Source organism: Chiloscyllium punctatum, chromosome 22 (assembly GCF_047496795.1).
Source record: "Chiloscyllium punctatum isolate Juve2018m chromosome 22, sChiPun1.3, whole genome shotgun sequence".
NCBI lineage: Eukaryota > Metazoa > Chordata > Chondrichthyes > Orectolobiformes > Hemiscylliidae > Chiloscyllium > Chiloscyllium punctatum.
Genome location: NC_092760.1, coordinates 67,362,980 through 67,378,537, shown reverse-complemented (window position 1 = coordinate 67,378,537; position 15,558 = coordinate 67,362,980). Strand labels below are relative to the sequence as shown.

Here is a 15,558-nt window from a genome sequence, read left to right as displayed (position 1 = left end):
GTTTTTCTTGTTTTAGATCTTTGACGTTGACAGTTTCTTTTTATCTTTTTATTTAAAATGTACAGATGAGTGCATTTAAACTATAGTAGCAATTTTTAATCTGTACACTGTCAGAACTACCTTGGCCATCAGGGGCTTACTCCTGCAAAATGACCACTTATAAGTGAGACTTTGTTTTGACCCTGAGACCTCTTGTGGTTGAAAAGACAAAAGCCTTACTCATTTCTAGAGTACATATTATTTATTGACAAATGTGGACAATTTTAGATGAATTTAAATAGACCAAAGAGGTATTCTGGATGCAGTACAATAAAATACACCAGGGACAATACTGAATTTTGATTTTATGTGGTACTTAGGCTAAACTACTCATTACTTAAAACAGATGCAAGAATTGTACATATGCAACTTCCAGCTGCAATTAAGTAGAAAGGTGTGTGAGTACCATGTGTACTGATTGTGGTGATGAGCTTGTATTTGTTCCTCTACAATTCTAACACAGATTCACGCATTAAAAAAATATTATTCCTGAAGGTTTTCAATTGAAAGTTTCAAACCATATCTCTCTAGTTAGTATGACCGAGCAGATTGTGCTTGTGCTGCTTTTAAGTCCATTTTATTATGAACTGCGATAAAGATTTTAAATCCACTTATTTTAAACAATTAAATGCTGCTGCATTAATTTGCTTTCAGACATACACAGTGGATGTCTCTTGGTGTCAATAGCATATCTTTTAATAGGATGTGCTTACTGCTTACAAAACACAGCCTTCAGAGCTTAGTTTTTAAAAATAATTAATACTGATTTGCTTTCAGATCTTAAATGTCGAAGTCCATTCTAAAATCTTTCCTTTTCCATTGCAAACCTCAAAGGTTTTATAATTCTTAGTGCTTAATGATAAGCATTTTCATCTTCTGGAGGACTAGTTTTACTTCACAAATTACACTTTGCACACTCCTTGCATATTAAACCATCAACGTATGCTAAATTAGATTCCATTTTAATATTTAACATTTTAAAAGAGATTGCAATATAAAATCCAATTGTGAAATTTTGGCTGAAATACAATTAATCACCATAGACTTTGGAAGATGAATGTTGAAAAGAAAATCTAGGCTTGATAATCCCTGTATTGCGAAAGCTACTGCAAGTGTTCCAGCTGCACTTTCCCTTTTAATAGACTAAACTGGGAGGACAGACTTTATGCTTTGTTTGTGTTTCTTTTGGCTGTATTTCATGGCGACATGCACTGCTGTTCTTTCAGCACCAAAATGTTGGCACGCAATGCTGAAATTTCATACCAACTCTTGCTGGATCAGCAAGCTTAACCCACAGAAATCTGGTGCTCTGTTATTGCTTTTGACTGATAATCAATCTTGGTGCTGCTCGACAGTTGTCGCTGGGACACAGACTAGAGCAGGTGGCAGATGGGCTTGTCACCAGAGAACAGAGATAGAAGGTATACCAAGGCAGAACATAATGTGCAATGTTCCCATAACTTTAGTAGGGCGTGTTAAGAGAGTTGCAAACGTGATAAAAAGGAGCAGTGTAATGAATAAGTGACTTCTATGATAGTGGCAATTTAGTCAATATTCTGGGGAGAATGAAGTTTCAAATAAATAAAGCAAACTAAACAAAAATCATATGTTTTATACAGCTATTATTTCCAACAAGGGAATAATCCCCTAACTTGCCTGGTATACATATTCAATGCAAGTGATACAACAAAGATGACACAAGAATGGTTTATGTTCTTATCTTGCTTTATTTTGCTGGACAACCTATAGTACCTGTACATTGAACTTTCATTACTTTATGAAGTGTTTCTGAGTGTTGCAACATTGTAATACCAATGTTCAGGTTTGGCTAATTCTTGAAATACTGTAAAAGAAATGCTGGTGCAATGATTTTTCCAAATGAGATGTTATAGGAATATAACTCATCAACTCATAGCCACAGTGCTAATATTGCAAATTCCTAACATTAGCAAGAATGACTGTTAAGATATTTGTTCATTTTTTCATTTATCTACTTGATTTATTTCTACCGGTTCTTTAATCTATTTCCCACTGTATCCATATTATGACCCACCTTATGCACCCAAACAGTGAACCTGATGTGCTTTTACATGTTAGACATATCCTAAAAGTATTGGATGTAGGTTTGCTCGCTGAGCTGAAAGGTTCATTTCCAGGCGTTTCGTTACCTTACTAGGTAACATCTTCAGTGGACCTCACATGAAGCAATGCAGAAAATTCCTGCTTTCTATTTATATGTTTGGGTTTCTTTGGGTTGGTGATATCATTTCCTGTGGTGAAGTCACATCCTGTTCCTTTTCTCAGGGGATGGTAGATGGAGTCCAACTCGATGTGTTTGTTGATAGAGTTCCGATTGGAATGCCATGCTTCTCAGAATTCTCTTGCGTGTCTTTGTTTGGCTTGTCCTAGGATGGATGTGCTGTCCCAGTCGAAGTGGTGTCCTTCTTCATCCGTATGTAAGGATACTAGTGAGAGAGGGTCATGTCTTTTTGGGGCTAGTTGGTGTTCATGTATCCTGGTGGCTAGTTTTCTGCGTGTTTGTCCAATTAGTGTTTGTTACAGTTCTTGCATGGTATTTTGTAAATGACGTTAGTTTTGCTCATTGTCTGTGCAGGGTCTTTCAAGTTCATTAGCTGCTGTTTTAGTGCGTAGGTGGGTTTGTGGGCTACCACGATACCAAGGGATCTGAGTAATCTGGCAGTCACTTCTGAGATGTCTTTGATGTAGGCTAGGGTTTCTGGACGTGTTTTGTCTGCTTGTTTGGGTTTATTGCTGAGAAATCAGTGGACTGTGTTTATTGGGTACCCATTCTTTTTGAATACACGGAATAGGTAATTTTTCACTGCTCTGTATAGTTCCGCTGTGCTGCTCATTGAAATAATGTTCTGATGCAGCTTCGTTTGTGGGTGTTGGGTTGATTGCTTCTGTAGTTCAATATTTGGTCTGTATGTGTTTTTCTGTAGACACTGGTTTGAAGTTCTCCATTGGCTGTTCACTCTACGGTGACTTCTAGGAATGGCAGTTTGTTGTTGTTTTCCTCCTCTTTAGTGAATTTTATACCAATAAGGGTATTATTGTTGGTCTTGAAGGTTTCCTTTAACTTGTTTTGTTTAGTGATGACAAAGGTGTCATCCACGTAGCAGACCCAGAGTTTGGGTTGGATGGTTCTTTAGCCCATAATCAAATGACTTTCCTCTGATGGAATCTTTAGTGTGTTGATCCATTGAAGCTAATTTTACATAACTTGATTCCCTCTTGGACAGCATTACCAATTGAAAAAGCAGTGTGAAAATTTCACTGTGAAATGTACAAGAAGCAGTTCAAAAGTCTGCACATTTGATAATAACTCACAAGGTGTGAATGATAAAATGTGACCTGCTAAATAACTGGATCTGTTCCCTATCTTGCCCAAGTCCATTATCTCAATTTGAATTGGGCTAAAAAAAATTATAACTCTAGGCGACCTGATTTTTAAAAAAATCTAATGTAACCAAAGGAGGAATAGGAAGAATTCTTCTATGTTGTCCATGAACACCTCCTAGTGGTTGATTTGAGAACCAAGTTGGCAGAACTTCAAGTCAGTCTTTTGACCAAGAAATGTTTATGCTTAAGACAGCTTGGTACTCAAAAAAAAACCCATAATGGTTTGAAATAGTTTGAAAACTGGTGAAAGGGAAACGCTGGACAAATGCCAGAAAGTATTTAATCATGCAAAATGCAGTCAACATTTGGATGACCTTCTTGGGTGGAGTCAAAATAAAAACATTACAGCCTTTTAAGAGACAGATAGTGTCACTGGGGTTGGAGAGAATGGAAGATTTTCTTTCTTCTGTATAGATGAATTAAGATGGGCTGAATGAGCTCCCTTATTTATCCTCTCTGTGATCTTGTGATATAATGGCAAAGAATCATGCAATGTTCTAAATAAGGGAATGTCTAGATTTTTTTGTGAAGGAAAAGAATGAGTCTGTTCAGAAAGGAAATCATTGATCATTCACCTGATTGCTGCAAACTGTCTTTCTAGCATGGGTCCTTCTATTATTCGGTCATTTACAATGGAAAGAAACACTCGCAAGGAGAACACTTTGGAAATTGAAGGGCTTACAGCTTCTGTTTAATAACGTGATTGCACTGGCTGTCATCGACTGGATAGCTATGATTTCCAAAGCTTGCATCATTTTTTGCTGGGAGATTGAGATTGCAGAATTTCTCTTATAAACCTCTTGTTTAAACAGGCAGTTTCTCTGGCTAGACACTGACCTTATTCTAATTACTACAGATACTCAAAAAGTGGATAATATGTTTGCCAAATCAAAACCACTTTTGTCTTTGAGTTTGCAAAAAAAGATGACTGTATAGAATGATTACCTGTCTACGAAGGTCACTTAACTCAACTCACAGCATGCAACTAAATTAAATGTATTGGTTATATGTTGGTTTGTGATGACATTTATTACTTAATAACTTGCCAACTAGCTATTTCGAATGAAATGCATTGAGCAGATAAATGACCAGGAAGGAGCGTTTCTTTTTAATTCAAAAGGTACAGCTAAAGGTGAAATGAAATAGAAATTTATCAAACAAGCACGTTATGAATCAAGTTAACACAAACATTCTGATGTAAGTACCCTCTGTGGGAAGTTTTAACAGGGCACTTGAGAACAAGATGCTAATGTTGAGTAAAATTCATCGCATTCTTATATTTGAATCAAGCACACCACACCCTGCTCCTCCTGGAACAAGTCCATAATCTAGGTTGGCATGTCAGTGCAACATTAGGGAGTTTTATGTTGTTGTTCCTCTGAAATATAAATCAAGGCTCCTGCCTGACTATTCAGATGGATGCCAAAGACCCTTTGCTACTTTACAAAGACTTCTCCTGTTGCCATGACCAGCATTCCTCCCTTAAACACCAGCAGCAGAACAATTGACTTTTAGTCAATCATCTTGATGTCTGTATGTGAGATTGTGCTGGGCACAAATTGGTTACCACAAAACAACCATGACGACTCAACAAATAAAGTTAATTGGCTGTGACATCCTGGAAGGTGCTAAATAAATGCAAGTTTATTCCCTTATTAAGTGAGGTACTTAATTGCTTAACACCATTATTGTAAACAATCATTTTTAACAGTTAATAAGAATGTAAGTGAAGAAAAAGAATAATGATGTAACTTTCAAGACATAAGTACTCAAAGTCTTGATTCATTTCAATGATTTCATTCATTGCTGTAAACATTGCTTGAATTAGTTTTACGAAAGCAAACTACATTCTTAGTTTTTGAATTATGTTTCATTGAGCTGTCTCATTTTTATTCTTTACCTTTTATTCAAATGAATTGTTTATGAATTCATTCATTTCTTTGAGACTTTGTCTTATATTCTTTTTCTTCATATACATTAATGACTGTTGATATTATTTGGAGCTACATGTTTAAGGTGGTTTATATAACATACATACTTTGGTGTTTAAATGGAAGCTTTAACACATTTGTCAAAGTGTATTTGAGCCTGTAGTGATGATCAGAGAAAATGTATTTATTTCAGTATTTGCTTGCTGATATCCCCAATAGTGGTTGCTCAGCTAATTCTTCTATCAAACTTAATATCTCCCAATAAGATGTTTCTTTCAAGCCATGCTGGCTTTCAATTTATTTGTAATTAATAATGTCACACTTAAGTCATCAAGTCAATTGATCTCCGAGTCATCAATACTTGCTTTTTTTGTGGAAGGATTTGGTGCCACTATAACATTTCTAATTCAAAATATTCATTTTGGGATTATTTTATATTTATGTATCTCTACAAGAACATTCAGATCACAGATTTTAAATGAGGAGCAAGTGCAGCTGCTGAGGAAAGAATAAATTCACATTACATATTGTTTATTAATTATAAATACATTTCATCTGTAGTTTGTCCTTTTCAAACGCCATTAACGCTGCAATGCCTTGTCATTTGTAATATCCTTTAAAATGGAAGATGGTTAAAGAATATATCTGTACTAGTGAGAATGAACTTCACAAACAGTAAATTCATGCTGAGATGATCTGACGTGACACATTCTGATTGACAGAATATGTGTGAGCTATGTATAATAGAATGCGTGATTGCTGTAGGTGTATGTGTCAGAAAAATGATGGATTCAAATCAGCTTAATTGCTGTCTAATTTGGTAATAGTAGACACCAGATACGATTTCAGGTAACAAGTTAACACATCTACCTTTAGGCATCCAGGAACCTGTATGTCCTGTCATTTTCAGTATTTCAGAACGTGCAGAAATCCATCAGTTTAATGAACCTGAACTTCTCAGTAATATCACAAATGTTTCCCAGAATGTTTGCTAATTTCCATACAGCATGACTGCCAAAACAGATTTAACTGTACAGTGAAATTCTCTTCCATGTAATGGGTTGGGCTATGCAGAAGAAAAGTTAGGTCAAATCGAACTTGCATCCAAGAGGAATGATCATGTCATGATTGGCTGTAAGAATAAATTTGGACAAAGTCCTTGCAAATATGAGGTCATTCTCAGACATATTTTCCATTAGGGCTTACTATATTTTGAAGCTGTGGTTCTAAGATATGCTTAAGCCTTTACTGACTATGTTTTATATTCCCAAATGTTAAAATCCCATTTTTAATGAAAAACTTTGGGGGAATCTGGAGTGATAGGGGTTTGAAGGAGGTCTGTTCTATTCTGGAAGGCCATTTGTTAACATACAATATTCCAGCCAATCTTTACTCAGTCTTACATTTATTTACAAAGTGAAATGTCACAAGCTTTTACCTCCTAATCCAGCAACAGCACACTTTCAGTGTGTCTTCCTTTTATATTTTTTACTAATCAATCTGTTTGGACTTGCTACGGCATGTCATTGTGGCAGATGGGGCTTGATCGTGGAATTTCTGACTAGGAGGAGGGACACTACCATTGTATCACAAGATCCCTTGTCTCTACAAATACTCCAGCATCCCTGGTCAATACCCACCCTGTTGTATATAATTAATGTATAATAATGATTAGAAAATATCTACAATTAACAGGTGTAGAATTATTTTGGTGAAGTTGCAGTTTCCCTACCTCTGAGCCAGAAGGTCTTTGTTCAAGTCCCATTTACACCAAAGGTGTGAAATGACATATCTGAACAAGTTGATTGAAAAGTATCTACAACTAACAAGGACATCAATAGAAGAGATAGATGGTGAGAAGCTTGGGAAAGGACCGAGGGGGAAGCAGATGACAATTGTAGGAATGTTCAAGTGGAATTGGGGCATAGTGATAGTGGACAGTGGAAAGTATCAGCTTGCAGAGAGGATGTCTGATCACCGGGGAGGTTAACAAGGTAGCTTGTTAAATTTCATATGAAATACTTTTGTCACACTTTCTGTTTTTCTTGACCATAAGAAGTGCTGGAAATACTTATTCTGTCTAGCAGACTTCACCTCCCCTGACATTTGTTGTTTTCCATACCTGGGTTAAAGCTGCAAAAGAGACCCACAATCTCAGTAAAATAACTAAATGAGTGATCAACATTTGGATAGCCAGCTAGTCATGTATCTCAGTTGTGCTATGTTTGAGACAAATTGAATGAGAGGTTGCAACTTTTTAATTTGAACTTCCAAATTGACCCCAACAACTTTCTTTCTGTGAATTTTAGATGTCTGTAAAGCATCTGTTTGACTTAATTGGTCACACTCTCACCTGTAAGATTGAAGGAGATGAGTTCAAGCTTTGCTATAGTCTCGAGCTTATTATTATTATTTTACTGGACTTTATTATTTTACTGAGGGAGTGCTGCATTATCATTGAATGAGCTGTTAAACTGAGTTGGTTTTGCAAAGCAAATCTGTAAAGAAACTAGTGGTGCTTTGTCAAGGTTCATCCTGAGCAATTCTGTTATGCAGACTCAATGCTGTCCTTTAGGATGTAATGCACACCAACACAAACACCAGCTACTACTGAAAGACCATCATCTTGGTAAAAGATGTTCCTTGATCTGTCCAAAACATACTGGTTTCCAAGTGCAAGGAGCCTTCAATGACTGGGCATTGCAGATTGTCACATTCTAACTTCCAGGAACAAGTGATATGGATGCATTAAAACTTGGGTCAGTGGTTGCAAAGACTCTCTTTGGAAGGGCTACTGTCTTTAGTCCTCCCACCATAGTACATGGAAAGAAACTGATTTGCACTGCACTTAGCAGTTGAAATTTAAGTATACATTATATAAGACACAACAAATTTTATCAATGAATATACTTTTGGGAGGAAGCAAAGAAAAAGGCTGTAAAATAAGACCATGCCTGCTCAGTTGGATGCCAAAGATACCCCTGCTCTGCTGCAGAAATGAAAGAAATTAATACTGTATATTGCAAAGCTATATTTATCTACTGGAGCCATTGGCCGGGCCTTGGAAGGTTAGTCTGTCGACCTTATAGTATTTAGCTAGCTGCAACTCCAGATATGGTCCCAGAGACAACTTTAAGAAGTGACTGAAATCAAACTGCTGCAGTACCAGCTTAGGATCTGAGGTCAGTCTGGAATGGGAATGAGAGGTATTATCTTCTGGTAAGCCAGTTGATGAAGGATGATAGTGAAGTCAATCTTTATTCAATTTTACGTTTATTTACAGTGTGAAGTATTGCAAGCATAAATGTCTTATATGTACAGGTACTCAAGTGAAAGCCAAACACTTGAATATAATTAAATTATTGTACAAAAGTATGAAGGAAGAGATGGCACTAATTACGGAGCAGTATAATAACTCCTTTAAGATTTTAAGTTTAAGCCAACTTCTGTTTTTGATGTGAAAAGAAATGTGCTTAGGAAATTGACAGGGGCCTAGTATTTGAAACAATACCAGAATACCAGAATGAGGCTCTGATGTTGTTTGGGCAGAGGAGATGGATATCCTAAATTTGACCCTGAATGTTCTCCTGGTGCATGGCCTCATATGTCTCCTTCAACAGTCATTACCAAAAAGATTGAAACATTTATCTTGTTTTATCTACATAATTTAAATGTCACTTTATCTACATAGCAATATGGATGAAATGCACAGTGATACCAGCAGCATAGGTTCAATTCCCAAACCTACTGAGGTTACAATAACTAAATCGGTTTAGGAGAAATTAATCCTCGTTTAGGATTAATCCTCGCCACAACATTGTGGGCTGAAGGGCCTGTTCTGTGCTGTACTTTTCTATGTTCTATGTTCTAACTCTCCTTCTCAATTTTTCCCCTTGCAGTGACCCTCAGGTTAAACCACCACCAGTCGTCTCTCCCTAATAAGAGAGCAGCCCTATGGTCCAGTAGGACTATAGTGACATTACCTTTACAAGCAATGGTCTCGCACATTATGAAAGATTTAACAGGTCATGACCACCATTTGTTCTGATTATAAAACTTGCATAAAACTTGCTTGATCATCGCTTATGTCAATAAAGATAGGGAAACAACACCGGAGTTCATTCTGCTAATTAGCAGCGACACAACCAAAAAAAGTGGCACTGTCCCTTTTAAAAATCTGTAATTTTCACAGAATTGTTATTTAGCAGAAGGAGGCCATTCAGTCCATCATGTCTGCACTGGCCCACTGAATCAGCAATTTGTTTCATGTCATACTCCCACTATTCTCCCTGTAATGCTGTATACTTCATTTTCAGACAACAGTTAATTCCCTGCGGAATGGTTCAATACACCTGCACCTGCCATTTTTCGGGGGGTGAACTCCAGGCCTTAACCAGCCATACATTAAAATATTTTTTGTCCTATGACTTTTGCTAATTTTATATGTGTGCCTTCTCAATCCTTTCATAGACGGGACCAGTTTCTCCCGACCTTTTCTGTCCAGACTTCTGTGGTTTTGAATACTTCTACCAAATCTTCTTGGAGTCTTCTTTTCTTGGGAAGATAGACTTAACTCCTCCAATCTATCCTCATAGTTGAAGTGCTTCATTGGAACCATTCTTGTGATTCATTTCTGCACTCTCTCCAGACTCTTCAGATCCTTTCTAAATTGTGGTACTTAGTATTGGAAGTTATATACCAGCTGAAGTGAGGTAGTATCTTTAATATAACCTCCTTTACTGAGAGTACATTGCACAGGCACAAATGCTGAGTGATGAATGTGTTGAATACAAGAAAAATGAATTGCAATGTCCAATGAAAAATTAACGTTTTTGGAAATTTGAATGCCTGCATAATTTTTCTAGTTTTAGTGCACAGTCATGATTCTGATAATTTTTTGGTTTTCATGTCAATATCCTATCACTTTGAGATGACTCAGGTGATGATTCATTTAAGAAATGCCAATCCCTATTCATGCCTTGCACATTTGAGTTTTATTTTTGTGCCAATCCTAGGGTGTGGAAGAACATTGTGTCATGCCCAGCTTTAATGTGAACCTGTTAAACCCATACAAAGCACTTACATTTACTTAGTTTGACAGTTATTGGACAATAGTGTAGTTAAAAGCTATATGCCATAAACGTGAATGTATATAATGTGGGAATAATCTAACTACACACCAGGTATAAGGCACAGTCAAATTTTGATGATACGATCTGAAAAACTGCTAATGTGGGAGTTATAGTCACCATTGGCAGCAGCACAAAATGGCCAATAGTGAATTGGCAGCCTATTTGCACTCTATTTCATTCTTCACGATTGTGGTGTAGAGAAACATAGTACCAATTTGTGCTCAGCAGGGTTCACCAAACAGTAGTGAGATGAAATGCCCAGCTTGTCTGTTGTAGTGATGTAGGTTGAGTTTTAAACATTGGCTAAGAGACCTGGCAGAATTCCCTTGCTTTTCTTCCAAATAATACTGTGCATTTATATTTACCTCAGAGGGTAGAAGGGATTTCAGTTTACTGTTTCACCTAGAAGGTGGTATTTCCAGCAATTCTGTCTCTGCACCAGGAATGTCAGCTTGATTATTTACTTGAGTCCCAGAGCTGAGAATGCCACATTGAGTCAAGGATAATATCTAAACATGGAGATCAATGCATTTAGTAAATGCCTTTCCAAGATGTATTTATTCTACAAAGTTAAACTTGTTAAATGTTGAGGTTAGGTGAAATCTGCAAATAGCTGTGTACCAACAACTGATGCTTGGGTTTACAAACCAGATGTGAAGAATTTTTCACTTCACCATTCTTCATTCATAATGCCTTGCAGGATGTATGGAAGAAGAGTCTGGAGTTTGTTTGCCTGCTACATTTCAACAACTATATATAGAGATGGTATTGGGGGAAATATATCTCAACAATTTATGAAAGTGTGACCATTCACTCAGTTTGACTTCCTCACAAACGGTGATAAGATTATTTCCATTTTGCCTTTTAGTCAGCCATATCTATTTCAGATGGGGGGAATATTATTCGGTTAGCCTTGCTCACATTGTTGAAAGAACCATAAAGAAGCAAAGCAGTAGTGTTCATTGTCATCATCATGTTGTATTAGCAGTCAGCCAATCAAACACAATCTTGGAGAAGCTTGAAGGGAAAAATATACAGGGTGAAATTTCAGCAAAGGAGGAGAATCCAAGATGGAGTTGAGAAAGAAAGCTGCATCAATAACTGTGATCACTCTCTTTCGTGCTAAACATAATCATTCTTGCTACTGATTAATGCAATTGAATTTGCTATATATTGAATGGTCTTTTCTGATTACCAATTTTCTTTCCTTACCCTGAGAGCATTGAATCTTGTTAAAATTTGGTACTGTGAATCTTTCACACATTATAGTTATCATCTCAAGGTGTATGTAGAAATAATAACCATAGAGTGTGAGCAGGATATTCCATCTGAACAAATGAGTGACAAGCCTTGTGTTATCCTCACCTATGTTCATACATGCATATACAATAGGAAGCAGTAGAGAACAAATTGGAGGAGGAAATCTTGTTGATTTAACCCTTCACAACCCAGGTTGTTGCAGCCAGAGCAAGGTCTAAGGCTCGAGACCAGATGATTGGAGAGTTCAGAGAAGTGGTGGTAGTAGTGGGGAGCTTAGCAGTTGTACACTGCAGTAAAGTGTATTATTTGTCTGCATCCTTCAAACCTTCAAACTCAAGTGGGATCAGACATGAAGTCTAGTGATGTGTGCATTTTAATTGATTAAAAAGCTCATTAGTATTTGGAGACTTAAAGTCAGATTTCTGACCCTCCTTTATGGGTTATTATCCTGACACATGCAATGAATCTTTTATTGAATAGTTACCAGACTAGTATTCCAGCCTTGACTCAGCTTTTAGTCCCATGATATTTAGTGACACAAGGAGCAGCAGATAATTATACCAATCATTTCACATCTCACAGTTATGATATAATCTCAGCACTACAATACATAGATGAAAATCAGTGTTATTAACTGTGAAGATTATTGGGCAAGTTTTATGTAGATCTACTCCCTGTAAAGATTTTATCTTATTTGACTATTTTGTCTATTGCTGTTCCACCCCCCAGTCTTTATGTGATCTATCTACAACTTGTCTATACTCAATGAGGTCCTGAGTGGGGAGTTTGTGTTGTGTATCTACAATCTTGCTCTTGTCTAACCAGGTTCTTCTTCCAGTGGGGAGCATAACTTAAATATGACTTGCATTCCCATCCGATGCTAGTCTGTTTCTCATGGGGATTAGAATGTTAAATGATGTTATGACCCATTGTCCAGTGAAGAATCATGCCGTAAAACTTGCTTTGCAAAATTTAATGTTATTATTTATTACATCACACTAAATTAAACTGAGAAATTGGACTCTGGAGTAGAGTTCTGTTTTTGGTTGCATATCTTCAATGCTGCCTTTACAGGATAATGTGTTTTCACAGTTTGTGAACAACTGTATTCATAAGTGAAGAAGCTGATTGTTGATTGAGTGGTTTTGACACTACAAAGTTATAGAGTCATTCAGCTAGAAAACAGACCGTTCAGTCCAAATAGTTCACGCCGACCATGTTCTCAAATTAAACTAGTCCCACTTGCTGCATTTGGCCCATATCCCTAGGAAGCTTTCCTATTCACATCTCTATCCAAATGTCTTTTAAACTGTACCTGCATCCACCTCTTACTTTGGCAGTTCATTTCACACACAACTATTCTCTGTGTAAAAATGTTGCCTCTCAAGTCCTTTATAAAACTTTCTCAGCTCAACTTAAAAATATGCCCCCTAGTTTTATAGAACATAGAACAGTATAGCACAGAACAGGCCCTTCAGCCCACGATGTTGTGCCGACCACTGATCCTCATGTATGCACCCTCAAATTTCTGTGACCATATGCATGTCCAGCAGTCTCTTAAATGTCCCCAATAACCCTGCCTCCACAACTGCTGCTGGCAACACATTCCATGCTCTCACAACTCTCTGTGTAAAGAACCTGCCTCTGACATCCCCTCTATACTTTCCTCCAACCAACTTAAAACTATGACCCCTTGTGTTAGTCATTTATGCCCTGGGAAATAGTCTCTGGCTATCGACTCTATCTATGCCTCGCATTATCTTGTATACCTCAATTAGGTCCCCTCTTCTCCTCCTTTTCTCTAATGAAAAAGTCCGAGCTCAGTCAACCTCTCCTCATAAGATAAGCCCTCCAGTCCAGGCAGCATCCTGGTAAACCTCCTCTGAACTCTCTCCAAAGCATCCACATCTTTCGTATAATAGGGCGACCAGAACTGGACGCAGTATTCCAAGTGCGGTCTAACCAAAGTTTTATAGAGCTGCAACAAGATCTCACGACTCTTAAACTCAATCCCTCTGTTAATGAAAGCCAATACACCATATGCTTTCTTAACAACCCTGTCATAATTGAAAGCACTGTTAGAGTCAAGGTAATATGTAGGAGAAGGATCATTGCTATTCACTTTATCTACGCCTCTCAAGATTTTACACCTTGGTAAGCTCACCTCTCAATCTCCTACGCCCCAATGAAAAATGTCCCAGCCTATTTTTGTTACTCAAGCCTTCCATTCATGGCAATATGATGGTAAATCTTTACTGAACCCTCTCCAGTTTAGTAATATCCTTCCCATACGAAAATGATCACAACTGCACACAATACTCCAGAAGAGGCCTCACCAACATCCCTTATGACCTTAACATGACATCCCAACTCCTTTACTCAAAAGTCTGAGCAATGAAGGCAAGTGTACTTAATTTCTTCTTAAACACCCTGCCTACCTGTGATTCAAATTTCAAAGAATTATGCATTTGAATCCTTTGTCTCCCTGTTCTCGAACACTACCTATGGCCCTACCTTTAATTGTGTTGGGTAGAAATTCTTATCAAGCATTGACATAAAATTGACCATCAGGTGCACTGTATAGTTGGCATCTGACCCAATACCACCTGTTTGACCATGGCCAAAATAAATTGCTATCCCCTTTACTTTTAATGAATTGGTTGATGTTTACTTACAATGAGTTCAATTCAACTTTATCTGAATGAAAATAGGCTTGGGGGCTTCAAATGAGATTGGAGAACATAAATTATAATTTTGTTTACATTATTACATACAAGCAAAATACCACTGTTCTTTGGCAAAATAAAAATGCAATAAAAGTAATATTGTGGATCCATTACTGAATGATCGACTGATTAGTCAGGGAGGCATGCTAAGGTGAATTTTAATTATGACTAAATTGTGATATTACTCTTCCATACCCTGAACATCTGTTCCCTTCAGGAATAATGATTTATGCCCACTATCAGCATGGCCAGCTTGCTACAGCTTATGTCATGCTTAGTGGGAAGTGATAGAGATTTTAAAGGTATGTGCAGCAAAGTGGAGTAAGGCCAATATGTGTTAAAGTGATAAGGCAGACAAGGGCACTTTATTAGATGGAGCCAAATGTTAACTTTAGCTTTTTTTAACAGACCACATGTTATTGACCAAGAGGGTGAGTTGGACAATGAAAGGAGTAGTGCTTCCTGTTGATAAGAAACGTGGCAAAACAAAACCTGTTCTCTCGAAGCGTCTGAAGAAGCTCACTGAAAACACCTCTGTCAGAATCTTGGTTTTTAAGAATGGAGCTGGGCAGGATGGGTATGAAATCACTACATCACTTGAGGAGAAACAACAGGTAAAAGATAAGCAATTTATTGTGTTATTTTTGGTAAACATCTTCTTTCCCACAGAGTGCCAGCTCTCATCCAGGAATGTGGCTAGAAGTTCTGCTGACTGAGAAAATTAACAACAATTATTTTTTAACAGCGTAATTTACTTATTTTGAAAAGAAAATTATCATTTTTAAACAAGAAGTAAAATAAAACACACATTGAACATGACATAATTATGTTAACAAGTTAGTTTGATGAAGGGCTTTTGCCCGAAACGTCGATTTTACTGCTCCTCGGATGCTGCCTGAACTGCTGTGCTTTTCCAGCACCACTAATCCAGAATCTGGTTTCCAGCATCTGCAGTCATTGTTTTTACCTAGTTTTTAGCTAGCCAGGATCATTTCAATACATATAATTTTTGAAAAAAGTTTTTGTACACATCTCGTCCTGGAGGTT

General features: G+C 37.2%; 1 protein-coding gene across 1 annotated transcript in view; it reads left to right on the top strand.

Annotated features, from left to right (window-relative positions):
- Window positions 1–15,558, top strand: part of LOC140493745 (doublecortin domain-containing protein 1-like) — a 621,788-nt gene that overhangs the window by 104,457 nt on the left and 501,773 nt on the right. Inside the window, exon 6 of the mRNA XM_072592573.1 lies at window positions 14,920–15,125. Coding sequence (XP_072448674.1) covers window positions 14,920–15,125 — 206 coding nt within the window. The remainder of the gene's footprint in view (window positions 1–14,919; window positions 15,126–15,558) is intronic.